The 24874-nt window shown below is 51.2% G+C and overlaps 1 protein-coding gene across 10 annotated transcripts in view; it reads right to left on the minus strand.

The window, feature by feature from the left end:
- Positions 1-20476, minus strand: part of EPS15L1 (epidermal growth factor receptor pathway substrate 15 like 1) — a 98237-nt gene extending 77761 nt beyond the window's left edge. For 9 of the 10 annotated variants that reach the window (XM_040444810.1, XM_040444803.1, XM_040444807.1 and 6 more), the window contains exon 1: positions 20388-20476. In XM_040444810.1, the coding sequence (XP_040300744.1) occupies positions 20388-20420 (33 nt within the window). In that variant the 5' untranslated portion in view covers positions 20421-20476. The remainder of the gene's footprint in view (positions 1-20387) is intronic. The other variant, XM_040444800.1, reaches the window with a different exon arrangement.
- Positions 20477-24874: the final 4398 nt, after the last annotated feature.

A 24874-nucleotide genomic window follows, 5' to 3' on the forward strand; every position in this document is an offset into this window, starting at 1 on the left:
AAAAAAAGGTTGGGCATCTGGGTGGCTCAGTCGGTTAAGCCTCCAACTCTTGACTTCAGTTCAGGTCATAATCTCATAGTTCATGAGTTCGAGCCCCACGCTGGGCTCTGCCCTGACGGTGTGGAACCTGCTTGAGATTCTCTCTCTCCCTCTCTGCCCCTCCTCACTTGTGTGAACACTCTCTTTCTCTGAAAATAAATAAATAAAAGTTTAAAAATAAATAATTAAAAAAAAAATTTTTTTAACGTTTATTTATTTTTGAGACAGAGAGAGACAGAGCATGAACGGGGCAGGGTCAGAGAGAGGGAGACACGGAATCTGAAACAGGCTCCAGGCTCTGAGCTGTCAGCACAGAGCCCGACGCGGGGCTCGAACTCACGGACCGCAAGATCATGACCTGAGCCGAAGTCGGCCGCTTAACCGATGGAGCCACCCGGGTGCCCCTAAAAATAAATAATTTAAAAAAAAATTAAAATCTCTTTTGATTTGTCTCTTCTTTCCATTGTTCATTTGTTTTGTTTCTTAAATTTCACATATGAGTGAGATCATATGGTATTTGTCTTTCTCTAGCTGACTTATTTCACTTAGCATAATATACTCTAGCTTCATCCACATCATTGCAAATGGCAAGATTCCATTCTTTCTTATGGCTGAATAACATATGCCGCATCTTCTTTATCCATCCATCCATCAATGGACACTTGGGCCCCTCCTTCCATAGTTTGGCTATTGTAAATAATGCTGCAATAAACATAAGGGTGCATATATCCCTTCAAATTAGTGTTTTTGTACTCTTTGGATAGACACCCAGTAGGATAGTTCTATTTTAAATTTTTTGAGGAATTTCCATACTGTTTTCCACAGTGGCTGCACCAGTTTGCATTCCCATCAATAGTGCACAAGGGTCCCCCTTTCTCCACATCTTTGCCAACATTTATTGTCTCTTGGGTTTTTGATTTTAGCCATTCTGACAGATGGGAGGTGATAGCTTGTTATGGTTTTGATCTGTATTTCCCTGATGATGAGTTATTTTGGAAGAACAAATATTGTTAAAACGTCTATACCACCCAAAGCAATCTACAGATTTAAATGCAATCCCTATCAAAATACCAACAGCACTTTTCACAGAACTACAATAAAAAATCCTAAAATTTCTATGGAACCACAAAAGACCCTGAATAGCCAAAGCAGTCTTGAAAAAAGAAAAACAAAGCTGGAGGTGTCATAATTCTAGACTTCAAGTTATATTACAGAACTACACTAATCACAACAGTATGGTACTGCATAGATAGATCAATGGAAACAGAATAGAAAGCCCAGAAATTAATCTCTGACAAAGCAGGAAAGACTATGCAATGGGAAAAAGACAGTATCTTCACAGAAGGTGCTGGGGAAACTGAACGGCAACATGCAAAAAAATGAAATTAGACCACTTTCTCACACCATACACAAAAAATAAAACTAAATGGATTAAGGACCTAAATGTGAGACCTGAAACCATAAAGATCCTAGGAGAGAACACAGGCAGTAATCTCTCCAACACTAGTCGTAGCAACGTCCTTCTAGATAGGCCTCTTGAGGCAAGGGAAACAAAAGCAAAAATAAACTATTGGGACAAGGTCGAAATAAAAGTCCTCTGCATGGCAAAGGAAACAAACTACAAAACTAAAGACAACCTACTAGTGGGAGGAAATATTTGCAAGTGGCATATCCAATAAAGGGTTAGTATCCAAAATATAAAAAGAACTGATAACAACTCAACACCAAAAACAACAACAACAAAAAAAAAAACACAAAAAAAACCCCAAATAATCTAATTAAAAATGGGCGGAAAACATGAACAGACATTTCCCTAAAGACATCCAGATGGCCAAAGCACATGAAAAGATGCTCAATGTCACTCACCATCAGGGAAATGCAAATGGTTGTGTTTTTCAACCCAACTGCCAAGTTTTGCAGGAATTAGGCATGTAACACTAAGAGACATCCCGTTCTGAGTTTCTACTTGGAAAACCAGAAGCCGATGCAAAAATGCAGCCCAGTACTCACTTAATAATCCTTGCACTTCTGTTTTCCACTTGGCATTAGCTGCCCTCCCTGCTTACAAAGCCATCATCTTGGCTATGTGCACAGTCATATTCTGCAGCTGAGGAAAGTGGGATTTAGCTCAGCAGCATTCAAAAACCGTCAGAAAACACTGGGGCATCCCTAACTGCCCAGCAACGACCAGTTCTCTCCAACAGCACCATCGCGGGGCGCCCCCCCGAAACCCCAGGCAAGGTAAGCATTGCTGACAGAAGGAGAACACTGAGGTGAGAAAGAGCTTTTTATAAGTCACAAGGAAAAAGACATCTTCATTTAAAAATGAGCAAAGTCAAAGACAAAGGTGACTCAGAAAGAAAAGATGTGGCAAAGTTGGGGGAAATGTTCAATTTCGTTATTACAAAAGAGAGTGACGCGCCAGCACCTGCTATCAGCTTGGCGGGGTCAGAGAGAGGTTGCTGGGCAGAGCTAGCAAAGAGGGAACAAGCATCTTGGGCCCTGCCGGTGGGAAGATGGCCAAGTGGCTTTTCTGGAGGGTAGTGCCACCCCACACACTCCTGATAGGCAGGTTTTAACTTGATTCCTACCAAACCCCAGCAAGATTTGCTGGTAGATAAAAAGAAGATTATTCTAAAATGTATGGAGACAGGCAAGGGAACCAAAATAGCTAAACAATTCTGAAAAAGAAAAAGAAAGCAGGAGGAACCAGTCCACCTGATTTCAAGACTCACTATGAGGCTGCAGTAATGGAGGTGGCATGGCAGCGATGGAGGGGTAGACACACAGGGCCAGGGAACAGAGCCCAGAGCCCAGAAAGAGACACAGGTGTGCCCAACCAAGAAAGAGGCACAGGTGTGCCCAACCAGGTCCTGACAAAGGTGCAGAGCCATTTAGGAAAAGGAAAGAGGCCTGTTCCACATACGGTGGGGAAGCAACTAGACATCCAGTGGACATCCAATGGAAGAAAAAGAGCCTTGGGGCACCTGGGTGGCTCAGTTGGTTAAGTGTCCAACTCTTGGTTTCACCTCAGGTCATGATCTCACGGTTTTGTGAGTTTGAGCCCTGTGTCGGGCTCTGTGCTGGCACCACAGAAGCTGCTTGGGATTCTCTCTCTCTCTCCCTCTCTCTCTGCCCCTCCCCTACTCGCACTGTCTCTGCCTCTCTCAAAATAAACTTAAAAAACGAAAAGAGGAGGAAAGAAAAAGAAAGGAAAAGAAAAGAAAAGGAGCCTCAACAGAATCTCACACTAGATTTCTACAAAAATTAACTCCAAATGGATCACAGGCTTAAACGGAAAACTGTAACACTTTTGGGCAAAAACACGGGAGAAAATATTCAGGATCAAGGGCTGGGCAAAGAGTTCTTAGACTTGATACCAACAGCCTGACTCATAAAGGAAAAATTGATAAAGTTGGACCTGATCAAAATTAAAAATGATTGCTCCTGTGAAAGACCCTGGTAAGAGGAGGATAAGCCAAGCCACAGAAATATCTGCAAATCACAGATCTGACAAAGGATTAGTACCCAGCATATATAAAGAGCTCTCAAAATTCAACAGCAAAAAAGCAAACAATCAAATGAGAACACAGGCACGAGACATTTCGCCAAGAAAATGCACAGATGTCAAGTAAGGCCACGAAAAGATGGTCAGCATATGTTGGTCATTAGAGAAAATGCAAATCAGAACCACTTGCAGATGCCACCACACACCTATCAGAATGGCCAAAAGAACAGTGACCCCAGTGAGCACACAGAGAAACTGGACCACTTCCACGTTACCGGCAGGATGGTAAAAAGGTACAGCTACTCTGGAAAACAGTTTAGCAGTTTCTTTGTTTTTAATTAATTAATTTATTTTTTACTTTGCTTGGCATATGGTGCAGTAATGATTTCAGGAGTAGAATCCAGTGATTCATCCCCTGTGTGACACCGAGTGAGTGCTTACACACAAGTGCCCCTTGCCCATGTAGCCCAACCCCCCACCCACAACCCCTCCAGCGACCCTCCATTTGTTCTCTATATTTAAGAGTCTCTTATGTTTTGTCCCCCTCCCTGTTTTTTTTTTTTCAACGTTTATTTATTTTTGGGACAGAGAGAGACAGAGCATGAACGGGGGAGGGGCAGAGAGAGAGGGAGACACAGAATCGGAAACAGGCTCCAGGCTCTGAGCCATCAGCCCAGAGCCTGACGCGGGGCTCGAACTCACGGACCGCGAGATCGTGACCTGGCTGAAGTCGGACGCTTAACCGACTGCGCCACCCAGGCGCCCCTCCCCCTCCCTGTTTTTATATTATTTTTGCTTCTCTTCCCTTCTGTTCATCTGTTTTGTATCTTAAATTCCTCATGAGTGAAGTCATATGATATTTGTCTTTCTCTAATTTTGCTTAGCAAATATCCTCTAGTTCCATCCATGTTGTTGCAAATGGCAAGACTTCATCCTTTTTGGTTGCCGAGTTAATACTCCATTGTATGTATGGAGTGTGTATTCACACACACACACACACACCACATCTTCTTTACCATTCATCTGTCGATGGACATTTGGAGTTTAGCAGTTTCTTAGAAAGAATTAAACCTGCAACTGTCATGAGACCCAGCAACTGTCCTGGGCATTCATCCAGAGAAATGAAGACTTAGGCTCACATAACACCCTGTACTCAAATGTTCAGTGCAGCTTTATTCATCATCGCCCCAAACTGGAAACACACTAGACATCCTTCAATGAGTTAAGCGAACTGTGACCCCCCCATGAAACACTACCTGCCAATGAAAAATGCCAACAAATGAACTACTGATACACACAACAACCTGGAAAACTCTCTCCAGAGGATTATACTAAGTAAAAAAGGCCAATCTCCAAAGGTTACATGCTACATGATTCCGTTATACAACATTATTAAGATGCTGAAATTATGGAAATGAGCAGATCAGTGGTTACCAGGGGTTAAGGAAGTAAGGGGAGTGGCTAAAAAGGACCAAGAGGAGGGATCCTTGTGCGGGATGGAGCCCATCTCCATCTGACCCCAGCAATGTCAAAGTCTTGGTTGTGATAGTGTACTACAGATTTGCAAAATGTTACCACTGCAGGAAACTGAGTGAAGGATACACAGGGCCACCCTGCACTATTTTTCCAAACTGCATGTAAATCTACAATTATCCCAAAATAAATTTTTAAAAGAGAGTGAGAGAGACAGGAGGCCTCACAACCAAATAACAAGGTCACCTTTTTAGACAATCAGGGAAATTTGAATAGGGACTGCATATCAGTCAGGTAATACTAAGGAATAATTAAATGTGTAAGGTGTTGGGGCTCCTGGGTGGCTCGGTCAATTAAGCGTCCAACTCTTGATTTTGGCTCAGGTCATGATCTCATGGTCATGATCACATCGGGCTCCATGTGCTTGAGATTCTCTCTCCCTCTCTCTCTGCCCCTCTCCCACTCATCCATGTATGCACTCTCTCCCTCTCCCTCAAAATAAGCTTTAAAAATGAATGAATGAATGAATGAATGAATGAATAAATAAACAAATACATAGATAAAATGGTGTTGATAGGGCACCATGGTCATATAAAGACAAATGGTCTTACTGTTAGAGATGCATATTGAAACGTGATTTCTGAGATTTAAAATAAAAACCTCAGAAATAAAAATGTATATGGCAGAGGAGGTCAAGGGACGGTAGACAAGTGCAGAGAGATTTGAAAAAATGACATTTGTTGTAAATGGGTGGTGAGAAATGGGAGTTCATCACAAACTCTTCCCTCTACTTCGAGTGTGTGTAAAATTGTACAGAAAGACCGACATTTGATATGTTTCTGCTTTGGCAAGGATCCTAATGGTACAAGCTGCTTCACGTGTTAAGTAGGATGAACAAAGAGTAGCTTTATCACCAGCACTGTCATACTTTTGTCAAAAGGTAAAAACTAGCACTTCTTTAACACACACACACACACACACACACCCTTCCACTACTGCAAGGTCTCCCCTTGGGAGGTCTACCCTGAGGAAGTGATTAACTATGCAGGAGGTGGGGAAAGGCAAGAGGGACCTATCAGTTCACCCTGCTTGAGGGCAAGGACTGCAGGTGACAGCAAAGGTTGAAAACAGGTGAGAAGAATACACCACAAAGCAGTAAAAACAGCAAGGGCAGAGGGGCGCCCGGGGGGCTCTGTCGGTGAAGCGTCCGACTTCGGCTCAGGTCACGATCTCGCGGTTTGTGAGTTCGAGCCCCGCGTCGGGCTCTGTGCTGACAGCTCGGAGCCTGGAGCCTGTTTCGGATTCTGTGTCTCCCTCTCTCTCTGCCCCTCCCCTGTTCATGCTGTGTCTCTCTGTCTCAAAAATAAATAAACGTTAAAAAAAAAAAAAAAAACAGCAAGGGCAGAACGCTTATGCGCGGGCTATGATCGTCAGGTATTTGCAAAGGGAGGGTCCAAGCCAGCACACACGGTCACGGCCCGGCTACAAGCGCACAGCGATCATATACGCACACGGACCTGAATGTGGCAGGACGGAAGCCACAGGCTAAGAGACGTGGTTGCCCCCTGTGGCTCTGAGTTTGCCAGCGTTCTACATCAGTGCACCCTGCTTCACTGCTTTTGTGAGTAAGACAGAAAAGGGAAGGAGACACATTCAAGGAGAAGAGGGGTCTGAAGCTACGTGATTCTTCCTGGGGACCCTAATGACCGCCATGACGAAAGAAAGACAAGCTGAAGGTGTGTGTACCTGCCATTGGGCACAGGGTATGGCACCTCCACCCAGCCCACTGGGAACTCAAGGCCTGCGGTGGGGACGGGAAGCGGGGGGTAAGGGCTGCAGTCCCCAACCACAAGGAGAACCAAAGAGCAAGAGAACCATGCCTGAAAGTTTGGACACACAGCGAAGCATCAAGGCGACCAACACAGCCAGAGGGAGTCCAGGACCAGAACTACCTGGAGACTCGAGGCGTAAACGCTTCAGCACTGCTGGGAGCCCACTGCTCTTGCCCCATCTGCCAGAAATGGAAGTAAAAGAGAAACCGAGGTCACCCGAGGCAACCTTCCCGCCCTGACGTGCCACCCTGTGCAGGAGGCAGGACCTACACTGAGTCCCAAAGGTCTCCACCCACACCTCTTGGCCCCGCACTCCCGGCACCAGGGGAAGCAGACCCACACAGAGGTCAACAGTGCCACCAGACAGATGCGGACTCAAGTCCTACTCCACCACTAGTGTGCTGTGCAACCCTGGGGGAGGTGAGCAGCCTCTCTGTGCCTCAGTTCCTTCATCTGGAAAATAAGGATAAGCATTCCCACCACCAGAGACTGACCTGGGGTGAGCTCTCCTCCAGTGCTGGCTGTTTATAGTTCTGTGCTCTCCCATGCGAAAATGTATCCCATCCCCGTAAATGTTCCCTCAGCCCAGTTCTACCTCAAGCTACTGACCGCCCCTTTCCCAGAAGACTTCCTGAAAGAGTGGTCTGCCCTTGGACTTATAAATTCATTCATTCACTCAATCAACAAACCAAAGGTTAAGTTCACACTATGAGGAGGAATCAAGCATACAAAAGGGTGTGAGACACAGCTTTAGGAAGTGAGCCCGTGACTGAAGCACAAGGTGCCATGGGACATGAGGGGAGGGCGGGATGCACAGCCGAAGCCTCTGGAGCCTGAGCGAGGGGTCAGCGATGGGCAAGGTGGGCTCTAGGGCAGAGGGGGCCGCCGGGGACCTGGGCCCATTCAGCACGGTTTCAGCCAGCCACAAGAGTGGACACAGTGAGGTAACAGGGTGTGTGCCCGCCCTGCTGAAAAGCCCGGAACGGGATCCCCGAGGCGACCTGAGCAGATGTGCACACGAGCCAGTGAACTAAATATGCACTTAGCTACGCAGAGTGGGTGACAGGGGAGCACCCACAGGAAGCAACCAGGGCGAGACTTGGGCAGGCCTCCAGGATGATGAGGCCAAGGAATGCAGCCACTCACGGCACACAAACACAGACAACATGAGCCATTCACCTTCACACGTTTCTCTGGGATGTCCCTATGGGCCATCGAGGTGGAAACCTCTGCCATTTCTACAGAATGCCTCGTGGAGCTCCTAGTCTGGAGGGGAATGTCACTACACACGACAACACACACCGAGGGCCATTAAGGGCTGGGAGGAAAAGACAGGGACAGCAGGGGCACTCGGCAGCCCAGACACGCACCTGCGAGGGCAGGAAGACCGGCCCTGCCCCAGCTGAGCCTGCCCGAAGGGATGCAAGGCAACAAGCAGGCCAAGGACACCGGCAACACAGACAGAAGGGGGCACCACTGGCGGGAAAACACCAAGGGAGGAGGGTCCTGAGGGGATCGGGGGACGGGCGTGTGGGGAGCAGTAGGAGGGTTGAGTGCAGCCACGGAGGGCAGGTGGATGGCCCTGGAAAGGGTCAGGCAATGAGAGCCCCCAGGACCTTGCCTGGGCAGCCGAGGTGGAGCAGGGAGCAGATTCGAGCTCATTCTCCCCAAAGTGCTGTTTAAGATGAAAAGTGGCCCCGGCCTCCCCAGAGCCCTCCCTGGATATGGCTCCTCCTAGCATCACAGAGAACAGCCCCCATCCGTTCTGTCCTTCCTTCCTCCGTATGGTGGAGCAGGCCCTGAACAGACTCACAGGGGCGACAGCTCAGCAGTAAGGGCCCCACACACCAGAGCACCTACCACCTTCCTCGAGAATGCCCACTTCCCACAAGGCTCCCAGCTTTCCCCGAGGGGCCCTGAATCTTCCCGAAATTCCTTTCCTAGATCAGACACCCTGGGCCATCTTCTGAGCCCTGGCCCGATATTTGGCCATCCCCCAAGAGAGCCCACTGCCCGGGACTCAGGGCTCCCCAAGGCGGATGGGGTCAGCAGCTCTCCATGCCCCTCCCCTCCACTCTGCGGATGACATCATCAGCTTCCTGGCACCACTGCTCTTCTGTGGAGCCTGGGGGTCCTCTAGGCACCAGGCACCGAGTAGGCTCCAGATTCCACAGATTCCACGGAGGAGCGGAGCATCGCGGTCTGATCAGGGAACAAACACAGAAGAGAAAACATGCTGGCAGGAGCAGGCAGAGGAATTACACACGGTCGCTCCTCGGCTCGGAAAAGACCCTCTGTGGTTGGCAAAGGGTGTGAGTTGGCCAAGAGGGTGCCAAGCCTCTGCCGAGCTCTCGAGGTGCCCCACAGCCATCTCCTGCCCCCAGCCCCCAGCTAGCTGCGCTACTCCCTCCCCACACACGCACACACCCACCTGGACGCTCACACACACTCACTCAGAAGCGCTTGCACACAACCACGGGCACGCAGCCCTCAATCCCGGCTTTCCTTCCTGCTCTGGCAGAAGCTCTACTACTGTGTGCCTCCCGCTCCTGGTCTCCCCCCAAATCATTCCCTGTGCCTGGGGGGAGGGGGGCCGAGCCTGCTGAAGGCCAGTTACCTCCCAGCCCCACAAATGACCCCCTGCTTTAAAAAGCCTCCCAAAGTCCCCCCCAAATGAAATGAGTCCCTCCCTCCCTCCCCCACACTCCCATAAGCCCCGAACTTACAAATGAGACATTTCTTAAACGTCCAATTTTTGTCAAGGCCTCCCTCTTACATTTTCAATTCGGTGGAGCTGGGGTGGGGGGGAGGTGGAGGTCTCCCATTTACTCTACCTCTTGCCATTGCTGGCGGGGTAAGCAGGCCTTCCTTAAACGTCTGTTTACAGATCGTTTGTTCACAGATGGAGCCTCAGGAGGGAGAGGGTGGGATGGGTGCAGCGAGAGCGATGCTCGGGTGGAGACACAGCTCCACCACTCAGCAGCAGAGCGGGGCCTCAGTTTCCGCTTCCATAAAATGGGAACGATACAGTGCCTGCCCTGAGGATCGCTTTCAGCATCAAGGCAAAGCGCACTCCACAAGTGGGAGGTGCTGCTGTACCCATCAGCGCCCTTGTTACCGCCACCGAGTCAGAGGAGCAGGCTTTCTTTACAGAGAACCTGTGGCGGGTGGGAAGGGAAGTCAGGCAAGGCTGCTAAGCAGGGCGTGTCCCACAAGCATCAAATCCGCAGTCCTTACAGCATGCCACACCAAATGATCTTGGCCAAAAAAATGATAAAATATTTCACCAAACGCTGGCTTCGCTGCAGCACACGTCGTACTCATTTTCTCTCTCAACTAGTCGGCTGAGCCCCTCCCAACATCTAGGACACCCCAGTCTTTTACTAGTTCTTAAGTCTTAGTGATGATCTTTTTTTTTAACGTTTATTTATTTTTGAGACAGGGAGAGACAGAGCATGAACGGGGGAGGGTCAGAGAGAGGAAGACACAGAATCCGAAACAGGCTCCAGGCTCTGAGCCGTCAGCCCAGAGCCCGACGCGGAGTTCGAACTCACGGACCGCAAGATCGTGACCTGGCTGAAGTCGGACGCTCAACCGACTGAGCCACCCAGGCGCCCCTTACTGATGATTTTTTTTTTAAACGTGCAATTTCTAAAAAATACCAGGAATGCTAAAAAAAAAAAAAAAAAATTAAAATAATAAAAATAAATAAATAAATAAAACGTGCAATTTCACACACAGAGGGTTAAGTGCGTAGTAGCTGTGAAGCAAAGGGTATTTTCGAGGGGCTCAAAGGCAACAAAAAATTAAATCAAGAGGCCGAATGCCAACGGGACGGACGAGCTTGGCTTGAAAGAAAATGCCGATTCCCTGGTCTGGCGTGTGGGCGACAGGAACAGCAGCACTGGCTCGCACCCACTCAGCAGCCGTGGGTGTCCGCTCGTCCCTATGGAACCCCCTTCACCATGGAAAGAGCGCCCACGACGGATATGGGGTGCCCTGCGGGCACAGAGACCGTTCTAGTCTTCGTCAAAGAAAACTCCCAACGGGAGAAACATTCTCAATAACACACACCTAGGTCTACCAGGTTCTGGCACCCCCAACCACAAACTGCCGCTTCTAGGGTGTGGGGAATTTTAGAGGGCTAATCCAGTCCCTGAGCCTTCCAGTCCAGGTTTAAGCGTGCCCATGTGAGGGCCTCACCATCAACAGTTCTTTCGGTTCATTCTTTCCGCTTTTAAAAACAGCCTGGGGGGGTGCCTGGGGGGCGTCAGTTAAATGTCTGACTTCGGCTCAGGTTGTGATCATGGGTTCATGGGTTCAAGCCTCGCGTCGGATTCTGTGCTAACAGCTCAGAGCCTTGAGCCTGCTTCAGATTCTGTGTGCGTGTCTCTCTCTGCCCCTCCCCTGCTCGTGCTCCATCTCTGTCTCTCAAAAATAAACAAACATTAAAAAAAAAAAAAGTGGTCTGAAAGAAGATCATTTCCTTTTCCCACTGAGTATATAAAACTGAAAACAACCTTTGTGGATCAGAAAAGCCAAGTTTCTATGGATCAACAGGCATGCCTGTCATTGTCACTAGTAAATCAGAGAACCCCCTCCCATGCCCTCTCATAGAGGAAGTGAAGAGACACCGGGAGCCCTGCGAACGTGCGGGGGCCTGGCCATCAGGATGCTGGTCTCCCAAGGCTTCCCTGACTCCCATCCCCAGGGCAGAAGGTGCCTGCTTCTCCACCCAAGACACAGAAAACATTTCCACTAATCAACTATCATCAAGGGCGGCTACAGACGCTGCTCCTGGTTGCTATTCGGAGCGTGTGACATCCATCAACAGATAGTGATCACCTGCCTGCAGCAGGGTCTCGGGACACAGCAGGGACACAGCAGGGACACAGCTGCTCCTGCCCTCCCAGGAGCCCCCCGGTGTGGTGTCCATGGGAGGGAACACCAGCTTTGGAGCTGCGGTCTGATCCGAGCACCCCACCTCCCTGAGAGGCCTGAAACCAGTCATTTTCCCTCTGTCCTTCTCAGTTTCCTTGTTCAGAAAGAAGCTGCAGGGACAGAGACAATGACACTTCCTTAATGAGGAGTCAGTGGTGAGTGGGCACAAAGTGGGTGTCCAAACACACTCCCTTACTTCTGTGCAATACCTGCACCTCAGATCCCTCCCCGACAACCGGGTTCCCAGAGTCGGGGAAGGGGGGACTGGGCGGGGGGGGGCGGGGCGGGGGGGGGGGGGCGGGGGGGCCGCCCCCCCCCGGTGAGCAGCCAGTCTGAAAGGCTGTACCCTACTGCCTCCAGTCCTGCCGGAACAGAAGAGGGAAAGGAGGAAGGAAGACCCAGGCCCCCTCTTCCTCCTGTCCTTATTTCCAATCCTGTAGGGCAACTCATTCCACCCATGCAGGCTGCCACCTGACCTCCACGAAGGAGTCTGCCACACGGGGTCCTACTGATCTGTGTGCCTGGGAGCCCGGCTCCAGCTGAGCTATCTAAAGGGTGGGGGCTGTTGTATTCTTCTTGCTCTCATACCAGCACAGGGTGGATGCTCAGAAAGTGCAACCTGACGGTACCCCCAGGAGGCAGGCTGCTTCTCAACTGCACCTAAACGTGGGGTCCCACCAAGCCTGAAGGGCCTGCTGCAGGGTGACCCAGCCACCCACCTGGCACTGCCCAGCAAAGCTGGTCCGGCCCTGCTGGTTGCACACACCACACCTGCCCCTTTCTCCTGCCTCCTCCCCCCACTTAGAAGGCCCCTCTGCCCAAATAACCATCCCACACAGTCCTCCAATCACCAACCCCTCTCCTCTTCCAGAAACAACCTCATGCCAGGTTGCTCTTTTTTTTTTTTTTTTTTAACATTTATTTATTTATGAGACACAGAGCATGAGCAGGCAAGGCGCAGAGAGAGAGAGACACGGAATCCAAAGCAGGCTCCAGGCTCTAACGTTTACTTATTTTTGAGAGAAAGAGACAGAGTGTGAGCGCGAGAGGGGCAGAAAGAGAGGGGGAGACAGAATCCGAAGCAGGCTCCAGGCTCTGAGCTGTCAGCTCGCGCTCAGAGCCCGAGGCGGGGCTCGAACTCACGAACCGTGAGATCATGACCTGAGTGGAAGTTGGACGCTTAACCGACTGAGCAACCCAAGCGCCCTAGGTTGCTCTTTATCACTTCGTGCCCATATCACAACAAGCATCTCTGAGCTAGTGCCCAGCTCTGTGCATTCTCTACGCAAGCGGTCAGATCTAAACATCTCACTTCACTCCTCAAGAACGTGCCACAGCTCCTCACTACCTCACACAGTGTGGACCTGCCCTACCATTCTGCCATTTGTTCAACAGGATTACTGAGCACCTGGGGAACTAGGACAAATTAAAACAGGTCTTTTTGAGCGTAGTCTAGGTGGTGGGGGAGACTGACCATCCATCAAATAATCCCAGCAACAGGAAATTACAAACTGGTATGTGGAAAAGTACAAAGCATCCCCACAGGCAGTAACAGAGAAGCTGGGCCAATCTGTCAGGGAATGCTTTACCTGAGGAAGTGATGTGCCAGCAGAGATATGAAGAGTAGAAGTTAACCCAGAGATAATAGGTGGAAGAAAATCCCAGAAAGGAGCAATAAATAGCATGTGCAAAGGCCCTGAGGCAAGACAGAATGTCGCCTGAACAAGCAACTGGAAAAGAATGCCAAGGGGCCACCGGGCACAGCAAACAGGGAGGAGGGCAGAACTGGGAAGCGTGGGATGCAGGTGAGCAGTGCGCTGGAGGGGCAGAAGCCGGCCTCCAGTCTGCAGAGAGGGACAGCCAGGCTTCCTGGCACCACCCTTCCCTGCTTTCAGCCAGTGTCTACAAAAGGAGAACTGACTTTTTATCAGCCAGTCTGAACGTAATCAGTAAATCAATTCTGCCATTAGGAGTGCTACAGTCCTCCCCCGTCCCCTCCAGTAGGCAGAGCCAGGCGGAAGTGCAAGGAGACGGCTGCTTGTGGTCATCTGTAACCTCTCCCTCCCTCCAGCAGCTTGGGACATTAAGGGCTGGCCCTACCACTAGAATGGGCAGAGCATTCTAAGCAGGAGCGGCCCTCTGGGCCACCCAGCAGGCAGGTCTCCACTCTACCCCACCCCCCTTGTCGGCCACTCTAGGCAAGCAGACACCCTGTCAGTCCCTTTTGTCTCGGGCCAATCTGTAGGCCAGGCACAGACCATGTCCCATTTACCAAGCCACCTTCTCCCTTTAATCCCCAAGTCACCCTAACTAAAAGAGGGATGCGGAGCCCAAAGTTCCCAGCCCCGGCCTCACATTCGGCCCTTTTGAGCCGGGATTCCAATCCCTCGGTTTCTGTTCATTCTGCTCGGCCGCTGTCTGAAAAAGCATCCCTCCCTTCCTTCCCAATGTCCCCACGGCCCAGCCCCGGCGCCCTTCCTCCTCCACGCAGCCGTCTCCAACACACCCAAGTGGAAGCAAGTCGTCCGTCCCTCATCCAGCTCAGACCACCCGTGGCCTCTGCCTCCACCGTGGCCCGGACCACGCCGACCCTCCTTCGTGGGCCGGACACGGCGCCCTCATTTCTGCCTCCGCCTTGAGGCACCGAACACCCACGCCAGCAGGGAAACCGACCTGCTGACCCTCTGTAAAGACGAAAAGGCGGCTTTTCCGTTTCCCCCATGACTTTCCAGGGAAAGGAGATCAAAACAATAAAATAAAAATTTAAACACATGATCTTCTCTCCATCAGACTCTACAGCATCTAGCAGATACAGCCCCTAGCACCCAGGGAGCACGGCCGTTGTTTAAAACTAAATGACCTCTCACACTGAATGCTTGGCAGTGAAGAAATAAATAAAAAGAAACTGGAGTGCCGCTCAGAGCCCCAGATCTGTGTCAGATGAGCTGTATCAGCTTGTGGGGTGTGACCTTTCACAAGTGACCTCTGCCTCTGGGCCCCAGTTTACCTCTTCATAGAGGGAGGATAAGACGGACCACGGTGACTCGGGAGGGGGAGGTGAGCAATCCAAATGCCTTTTTGCTCAGTCCTTGGTGCCTGTGCAGTGAGGCCTCCCCACCTCACCTGTGGGATTGTAAACTCGGTTTCACAGCCCTCACAGCATGGACCACACGGCCCTGGGACAGACTACATACTAGCTCCCTTCCTGCTGTCTGCCCCCCGCCCCCACCCCGTCCTTAGAACCTTGGCTCCAGGTGACAGAGCTGTCTTCAGGTTCACTGCTACATCCCACAGGCCAGGAGGTGCCCAGCAAAGAGAAGAAGCCTGATACACATCTGCCGAATGAACAGCACGATCCACAAACGAGAGGCGCTTTCTGACGGCACACCCATCACCCCGCGAGGTGCTGATACTCCGCTGTCAGGAGGCAGATACTTAGAGGTAGGCCCAGTTTGCACACGGACAAAGTGAGATACGGAAAATACCGCACAACCGAGGGCTCTGAGTGAACATCTGGGGACCATGACACTGAAAACACACACCCCCTGAAGGGACCTCATGGGGTAACGGGGTGGGAGAAGTGTCTTTGAGGAAGAATGTGGAAGAGCTTTCCGAGTGGATGCTGGCTGCTCAGGTGAAGTCTGGGAGGGGAGAACCCGAAGGCACCCCTAGAGTGGCTGACGGGCTGCCTCCTTCGGGGGGGGGGGGTGCGGCTGTGTTCGTCCATCGGCACATTAACGGCAAGTGGCCTGAGGCATCAGAGAGTGGACGCTCGGCGCTTGGGTACCATCTGATCGAAGACAGTCCACTTCCAGGATCAGCTGATCGGGTTAAGAGCCAGATGTGGGAAAGTTGCTTTAAAGTGCAAAATCGGGGCAGAGGGAGCAAAACTTGTATGTTCTTGTTCGACTGGGAGCTACTCAGTCCACAAAAACCAGGCCAATGCAGGTCAATACGACAAAGAGCCAGCCGGGGAATTCTGGATCTTACGGGGCAGGGCCAATCTTTACTCTAAACCCTGGCTCTGTCCCCACCAATTTATACCACATCACCATTAGCATTCTAGTAAGACAGAGAGACTGGCAGTTATTTTAGAGGAAAAAAAACAAGGGACGAAAGGACAACCAAGTGTCCCAAGCACTTGGCATTCACTGCAGACACGTTCACCGGGTGTTGCTCTGGGCGAGGAGCCCAGCGGGCCGCCTGGAAGAGGGGAAAGAGCGGGGCTCTGCAGGCAGACGGATGTGGGGTCAACCCACCAACTATGGGACTTTGGCAAGTTACTTAAACCTTTGTGGGTCTCAGTTTGTGAAATGGGAATAAAAACCTTCCAGAACATGGCACCCATTAAAAAGATGATGTGTCTCAGGGGCGCCTGGGTGGCGCAGTCGGTTAGGCGTCCGACTTCAGCCAGGTCACGATCTCGCGGTCTGTGAGTTCGAGCCCCGCGTCAGGCTCTGGGCTGATGGCTCAGAGCCTGGAGCCTGTTTCTGATTCTGTGTCTCCCTCTCTCTCTGCCCCTCCCCCGTTCATGCTCTGTCTCTCTCTGTCCCAAAAATAGATAAACGTTGAAAAAAAAAATTAAAAAAAAAAAAAAAAAAAAAGATGATGTGTCTCAAGGGCGTGGGCACAGGAAGTACCTGGCGGAGGAGGACCCCAGTGGCATTGGTGGGAGCACCCCCTTGGGCCCAGGACACTCTCTTCATCAGTGAGCCCAACGCTTCCCGCATGCTTCCTAGGTCGAGGGCCACACAAGGGACCCACAGAAGGTACAGGAGGTACAATGACGTTCTGGTGGGACTGATGGAAGACACCCCCAGGAAGGCCTCTGGGAGTGGCCTCCGGTGGGCGTGGGCGGGAGGTGGGGCAGGACTCAGCAGGAGGTCACAGCATGAGGTGGGGGCAACAGAGCCATGGAGGGTGTGGGGGGAGCGCTGGGAACAGCAAGGGTCTAAATGGAGTGGTGCGAGTGCGGGAGAGCAAGCTGGCAAGGTCAGGCAGAGCAGCACAGGGGCAGCCGAGCTGGACATACTGAGGGGAGGAAGACGGGAGTAGCTGGAAGCTTCTGGAGCAGGGGGTGGTTGTGCGGAATGAACTCGGAGGCAGAGGCTGAGTAGGAAGGGGGGCAGCCGCAGCCTGTGAACTTGTGGATGTGGTAAGGAAGTGGCCAACTCCAGAGGTGGCTGGCAAGGGAGAAACAGGAGGCTGGACTCCAGCAGGGTCTTGGTGGGGGAAGGGCACGCTCTGCAGGGAGACCCTAAGATGGGGGCAGACAGAGAGGATGCGGTGCTGTGAGGCTCAAGGGCAACCAGTGACAGGCCACCAGGGTGAAGGATGGCATGGTGACCAGCCACTTACGAGATCACATGGTATAAAGGGGGGAGGGACACAGGTGCACTTCCAGGGTAGGAGAGGCAAAGGGGAGCTTGCTCAGAGTCAGGGAGAAACGGAAATCACTGAGCTGCCAACGGAGGGAGAAATCCACCCTGACTCTTCCTTCACAAGAGCAAGATTCATATTCAGGGTCATCAGAGACTGTACAGGGAAAGAGGTGTCACAGATACCGGGGACCGTGGAGCAGACCAGGAAAGATGTCTATAGCAAAAGTGCTGGTGACAGAGGGGAAACACACACAGCCCCTCTCCCCTCTGCAACCCTGCTAGCAGCTGCTTTACTCACCTTCACGTGGCCATCCATGTTCCAAGTTCCGTGTTCCAAGAATGTTCCAAGTGTGCCCTACACCTCAGTCCAACCAGAGCACAGCCTCGCGCTCCAGGCGGCTCCCTGAATGCCCTCAACCAGAAATTATCCTGGAATCCTATCCACGCATCTCCGCGAATTATCTGTGAACCTGTGTGATCCCTCAGCTAGACTGAAAGCAGCTGGATGGGCTAAGCCTCACACCTTGGCCGACAGGAACACCTTAGTGCAGAGCTTCCCACAAGAACAGGTATAAAGAGGGGCGCCTGGGTGGCTCAGTCGGTTAAGCGTCCGACTCTTGATTTCGGCTCAGGTCATGATCTCACGGTTCATGAGTTCCAGCCCCGTGCCGGGCTTTGCATCAACAGCGTGGAGCCTGCTTGGGGTTTTCTCTCTCTCCCTCTCTCTCCCTCCCTCTCTCTCTCTGCCCCTCCCCAGCTGGTGCTCAATCTCCCTCAAAATAAATAAATAAACTTAACAACAACAACAAAGAACAGGTGTAGAGAAATGTCAGATAACTACCTGAAGGAAGAAAGCCTGGTCACGCCTTTGTTCAACAAACGTGTAAAGGAACAGGAAAAAGCACAGAAGTCTGTGACCTAAACGTGTCATGGGCTCCTGGCTGTCAGTCTCTTGCAACTCCCACCCCTGTCCCCATCCCACACACAGAGAAGAAAAGCCACCTGGAAATGGCGCTGGCATGTATAAGTCATGGGTGCTTCAAGAGTTTACCTGACACCTCCTGGGGGCTGGTCACAGGATCAAGAGGCCTGTACCTGCTCTCCCTGGGTGCCTGGGTGTAAACCATTGATTGGTGCCGAGGGGTGTGTGGAAAAAACACATTTCTGGTGGGATGGAAGGGGCTCTACTTATGACAAGCGATCAGCAAAGGCCTCTGGGAAGAATGACATCTGAGCTACCACCCGAAGGAGGGAAAGGAGCCAGGAACCAAAAGCACCAAGGGAAGAGACAGGGAAGAGCACTTCTGGAAGAAGGAACAACTAGTGAGACACCCTGAGGACAGAGAAACTGGGACTGTGGGAGGAGCAGAAAAGCAGCAAGTATGGCTGCAGTGTGGGGACCAGGGAAAGCAGGAGGCGGGAGAGGGCTGGCAGGCACCAGACCAGCGAGGCTTCCTGAGAAAGAACTGGGAATTTATCCCAAAGGGTGCTAAGCACATGAATCACAGGACCCAAATCATGTTTCCATTCCTTAATTCACAGTGGCCTTCCTCTGAACCTAATTCTGCATCAGTAAAATGAGAATTTCCTTCTCCTTGTTGTGGGGATAAGTGCCAACATGTTAGAAAGCACTTAAACTCCAACGCACTCAATAGACATTAGCCACTGTTGTCATCAAAGTTCAAATCAGGGCTTTCAAAATTTGACAGGAAGTCAAAGGAAGTTTCAAAGAGATTCTTCCCCTCCCCCAAAAAAATGGGGGCACTTTCTCATTAAGTGAGCCTAAGTGAGTTTCACCCAATGCACATATCCTAAACTATAGCGACTGGCTATTAATAATAATGCCCCCTATCTGTAGAGCACCTAATTTACATAGCACTTTCATACCTCTTATAAGAATGTATTAATTAATAACCACTGGCCTTTAACACTTTTAATTTCGTGACAGCGTTACAAATTGGCTAGTTCTTGTAAGATTTAGCAGGTATGTCTCTCTCCTTGGAAAAGCTGACCAGTCGTGTCAACCTACCTATCAGCTCTCTTAAGGTTCAGCATTCTTACTGCTGTGGTCTACATTCCCGTATGTCCCAATCTGCCAGAGAATTAAATGATGGTAATAATTATGGTTTCACGGAGTGCTTTGATGTGCCGGGCACTGTTTACTAAGCGTTTTACATGCTTAATCTTCACATCATCCCTATATGTTTTATATTTCCATTTTCCAAATGAGTTCTGAGCACTTCACCCAAGCACACTCAAAGGAAATAAATGACAGAGCCAAGAACTAAACAGCAAGATGACATGACCCCGTGTCTTCACTCTTAATTCCAACTCCGTGCTAGATAGTTCAAAGTGCTTATAACATGGCGCTTGGTACAACACAAGTATTCAGTAAATAAAGGCAGCTGTCCTTAGCAGGACACAGGTAGTTTCTAGTTCCCATAAAAGTGTCACCTCCAGGAGAGCAGCGACCTTGTCTGTCTGGGTGACTGCTGCACTCCCAGCACCTGGCCCAACGCACATTTGACAGACAAATAAATGAATGAACATCCTTCCCAGAAAGCAAAGCTGCCTGCGCAAGGCTCTTTTTTGCACGTTATATGTCGCGCCGCTGTTACTGCCCCTTAGTAAGACCATCAGGCAGATTTGAAGACGCAGAAAGGAGACGTGCGAGCTCCTCTCTCTCATTTCAAGGGTGGCAGAAACAGCTCCCAAGGGAGGGATGAGTCCGGGATCGCACTGCTGGAGGGTCCTGGCCCTGGCAGGGCTCTGCCCTCCACCCCGGCGGGGACACCGTCTTCGCCGGCGCTGGGACCCGGCAGAAAACAAAGACTCGCGGGGCTGTCGCACCGGCAGAAAGGCTCGCTCCCCTCGCCCACCTCCCAGAGTGAGAGCCCAGTGCCACCGTGCATCACCCGGCCTGGGAGCTGCGGCGAAGGCCAGACTCGTAGCCGGGCCCGGGCCCTGAACCATGCAGTTACATGCAGCAGCCCCGCCTGGACGCCGCCCGCAGAGGGTCTCCAGGGCGCGGGAGGCCGCGGGCCGGGCCGGCCTGTCACCTTCAGGACCGCCCGCCTACTCGCCCTCCCTCCGCGCGGGCCCGTCAGCACGAGCCGCCGCCGCCCGGGTGGGCCTCCCCGCGCATCGGTCTCCCCGGGGCGCCCGCCTCGCGCCTTACGCCCCGGCGCTGCACCCCCGCCCGCTGGCCCATACCTGCTGGGAGAGCGGGATGAGCGGGGCCGCCATCTTCCCGCGGACTCGGGCTCCGAGCGCCGGGGAGACGGGGGCGGGGCCGCGCGTGCGCACTGGTGCGAGGGGCGGTGCGCGCGCAGCTGAGTCCGGGAAGGGGCGGGACCGAAGTAGGGCTGCGCACGCGCAACCGAAACCGAAGGGGCGGGGGCGGGGCCGCGCACACCTAGCTGAGGCCGGGAGGGGGCGGGGCCGGCTAGGCGCGCGGGTCCCACCATGTGAGCCCAGCCTATTTGCCCCGTTACCCCTCCGTCCACTGCGTAAGTCTGACATGCTGTCATTCTTTCAGGTGCCGTTCCCTTTTCCGTGCGCCTGGCAAATCCTTATGGGAAGGTTGTTACGCACCCCGCGGAGCGTCAGAAACCTCGCCGTGCCCAACTACACTCGCTGTTCCCAGGATAGGGTGTATGTGTGTGGGGTTGGGTGGGTGGGTGGGAGGGTGTGTGTCTGTGTGTGTGTGTGTGTGATGATTTCCCAGCTCCCATTTCTAGCAGGAGGCAAATCACCTTAGCAAGTCACTTAAGTACTTTCTCGGAGCCCCTAGTCCCCCCTTCTGAAAAGTGGGAGTGGTAATATACGTTTGCTGTCGTTCCACCTCCATGTCTCACACTGTGCCTGGCACAGAGCAGGCACCGGACGTTTGCTGGAGAACCGGTACTGGAGGGGGCATTTATTTCTCAGACGTTTTGTCTTCCATTCGCGAGGGACACACACTCCTCTGTGGCCAGATTCACTAACAGGATGAGTAAGGATTCCACTAACAAGATGAGGAAGGAAGCCTGGGCAGCTGACCGCAAGGTCTCTTCAGGGCAGGTGGGCATCCCCTTACCTGCCCTCCTCCTGTGATGGTGGCACAGTGAGTCTGATCAGGCCCTGTTTCTCAGGCAGGCAAGCTAGAAGGCCATGTGATCTCAGGGATGGGACACAGCTTCCTGTCTCCCTCTTCCTTTTTTTTTTTTTTTTTAATTTTTTTTTCAACGTTTTCATTTATTTATGGGACAGACAGAGACAGAGCATGAATGGGGGAGGGGCAGAGAGAGAGGGAGACACAGAATCGGAAACAGGCTCCAGGCTCCGAGCCATCAGCCCAGAGTCCGACGCGGGGCTCGAACTCACGGACCGTGAGATCGTGACCTGGCTGAAGTCGGACGCTTAACCGACTGCGCCACCCAGGCGCCCCCTGTCTCCCTCTTCCATTTGGGAGTCTCACAAGCTCCTGCTAGTCTTATGAGACACCCCTGAGTAAAGAGCAATGATATGAGACCATGTGTCATCTGGTCTCATCTTGAGAGTGTTTTGCTGTCTGCTCTAAGTTTTCAGTCTCATCATGCTCCTACACTTCTCCATCCCCTGTATAAAGATCAATGGGAAGGGGCACCTGGGTGGCTCAGTTGGTTGAGCATCTGACTGATCCTATGATCCCAGGTGGTGGGACCGAGCCCCATGTCAGGCTCTGTGCTGAGCATGGAGCCTACTTAGGACTCTCCCTCCTGGGGTGCCTGGGTGGCTCAGTTGGTTGAGCGTCCGACTTCAGCTCAGGTCATGATCTCACGGCTCGTGAGTTCGAGCCCCACGTTGGGCTCTGTGCTGACAGCTCAGAGCCTGGAGCCTGTTTCAGATTCTGTGTCTCCCTCTCCCTCTGCCCCTCCCCTGCTCTCACTCTGTCTCTCTAAAATGAGTATGTTTAAAAAAAAAAAAAAAAGGATTCTCACTCTCTCCCTTTCCCTCGGTCCCATTCCCCCCAAAAAAGCAATGGGAAGCCACAAGAGGGATCTAAACATGATCAGATTTGTGTTCTAGAGTGGTGGCTCTGGATGCAGCAGGCAAAATGTACCGAGCATAGATGGGCGGAAGGGAGTGGATCAGCTGGAAAGCGTAGTGGTGGTCTAGGTGCGGTGATCAAGGCTTTTAGCTGTCTTGAGTGCTTTATTAGTCTGTGTTCCATAAGGAAAAGTCATTTTATTTTTTTTAAATATTTTTTAAGTTTATTTATTTATTTTGAGAGAGCAAGAGAGAGAGTGCACCCAGGGGAGGGGCGGAGAGAGAAAGAATCCCAAGGAGGCTTCATGTTGACAGCGCGGAGCCCAACGCAGGACTTGAACCCACGAACCATGAGATCGTGACAGAAGCCGAAACCAAGAGTCAGACACTTAACTGGTTGAGCCGCCGAGGCACCCCAGGAAAAGTCATTTTAGGTATTTCCCACAAAGGATGTTTCATACGGGAGAATGAGTACAAAAGTATGCGAAAAACAGAACAGGCATATAAGGTTGCCTATAGTTTAGTAACTGTAGGGAGCTTCAAAGGCTTCTAAGACTAAAGGTCAAAAGGGAAAAAGGTGTGGCCCAAAACCCAAAATCACTGGACCCTGAGCAGGAACCCGGATGCCCGCTGTCCCCAGCCACTGCTGCTCCTGCCCATCATTAAAGCCACTGCTTTGTTCTTACCATGCCTGAGGTGCCCGCAGAAGCCTGAAAAAAAAATGGCTTCACCTCTCCACCTGCCTTCCCACTTCTTTCTGACAGAACATGACGGGAAACCAATGGGCACGGGTGTCCGTGAAATGGCATATGCAGGCCTCCAGCCTTGGTGTCAGAGCCTATAAACACAAGGACAACAGAGACTCTCCTGCATCCTCTTGCCTGGACACAGAGGCTTGGTGGTGTGAGTCCCACCCAGCCAGCGGCCTGGGATTCCTTCTTACTCCTGTAACCACCACACTGGGCAGTGATCCCCCCTCCTGGGCCTCTCTCGCTGGACAGAGCTGCACTGTCCAACATGGCGGCCACCTGTCAGGTTGGCTGACTAAATTCAAATTAACTTAATTAAATAAGATTAAAAATGCATCCCTCCATAGAATGTACAACACCAAGAGTGAATCTCACTGTAAACTATGGATTCCGGGAGATCATGATGTGTCAGGTGCAGCCGTTGTGACAAATGTCCCACTGTGTTGTGGGATACTGATGGCGGTGGAGATGTGTGGGTGTAGCCGTGGGGGTACGTGGGAACTCTTTGTACTTTGTGCTCAGTTTTGCCGTGAACCCGAAATTACTCTAAAACCAATGTTTACTCATTTGTTTTGAAATTCATTCCTCAGTCTCACCAGTCACATTTCAAGGGCTCAGGTGTGGCCAGTGGCCACTGTATTGGCCAGTGCAAATGGGCCACATCTTCACAGAAAGTTCTCCAAAAGATGAGCTCTGTGGGGTCTGACCTGGTCTGGCCCATCTTCATACAACTGCTTGCAGCGTATTCTCTCAAAGCCTGGCTCTGCTTCTTTCCTCGGTAACTTCTTACCCGTTCAGAGATTAAAGAGGTAGACAGTTGGGGCGCCTGGGTGGCGCAGTCGGTTAAGCGTCCGACTTCAGCCAGGTCACGATCTCGCGGTCCGTGAGTTCGAGCCCCGCGTCGGGCTCTGGGCTGACGGCTCGGAGCCTGGAGCCTGTTTCCAATTCTGTGCCTCCCTCTCTCTCTGCCCCTCCCCCGTTCATGATCTGTCTCTCTCTGTCCCAAAATAAATAAAAAACGTTGAAAAAAATAAATAAATAAAATAAAGAGGTAGACAGTTGAATCCCATCCCTGCACTTCCAGCGAGTGTCTTTCGTTTCTGAGAGTGATAACCAACCCCAAAAAACTGTCAGCCGTCAGCCCAAAAGTCCACATCTGAAGGTCCGCCAACTTCAACCCAAGTGAGAACGAAACTTGCCAGAATTTCACTTCCTCGGCAGACTTTTCACATTAATCATCCGGCAATATGCCACATATAATTTCTAATGTATGCAGCTTATTTGTAATATCGCCGGATTCCAAATTCCTCATGTCCTAAATTTTATCACTTCCAACACAAATTTCTGTGTGAAAAACGGGTGTCCTCAAATCAGAAGACTGCTTATGTAGGACTTTAAAAAAGCAAGTTATTTGGGGCGCCTGGCTGGCTCAGTTAGTAGAGCATTTGGCTCTTGACCTTGGAGTTGTGAGTTCAAGCCCCATATTGGGTGTGGAGTCTACTTAAAAATTTTTTTTTAAATTTTTTAATTAAAATATTAAAGGTACACCTGGGTTGCTCAGCTGGTTAAGTGTCCGACTTCAGATTAGGTCATGATCTCCCAGTTTGTGAGTTCGAGCCCCGCGTTGGGCTCTCTGCTGAGCGCTCGGAGCCTGGAGCCTGTTTGGGATTCTGTGTCTCCCTCTCTCTCTGCCCCTCCTCTGCTCGCACTCTGTCTCTGTCTCTGTCTCTCTCTCAAAAATAAACATCAAAAAATGTTTTAAAAAGAGAAAAGATTAAAAAGCAAATTATTTGATTAAAGGGAAAAAATTGAACTGAGAAGTAATTATTATTTTCACTCGGGAAAATGAATTTCATTCCTCTGTCCTACAGAGAATAAAAGGCCACAGCAGTGGGTCACAGAGTGACGGAAAAGAAGCAGGAGCATCTTTACAGCACATCA

The sequence above is a fragment of the Herpailurus yagouaroundi genome, unplaced genomic scaffold, assembly GCF_014898765.1.
Source record: "Herpailurus yagouaroundi ecotype Mexico unplaced genomic scaffold, PumYag 193, whole genome shotgun sequence".
NCBI lineage: Eukaryota > Metazoa > Chordata > Mammalia > Carnivora > Felidae > Herpailurus > Herpailurus yagouaroundi.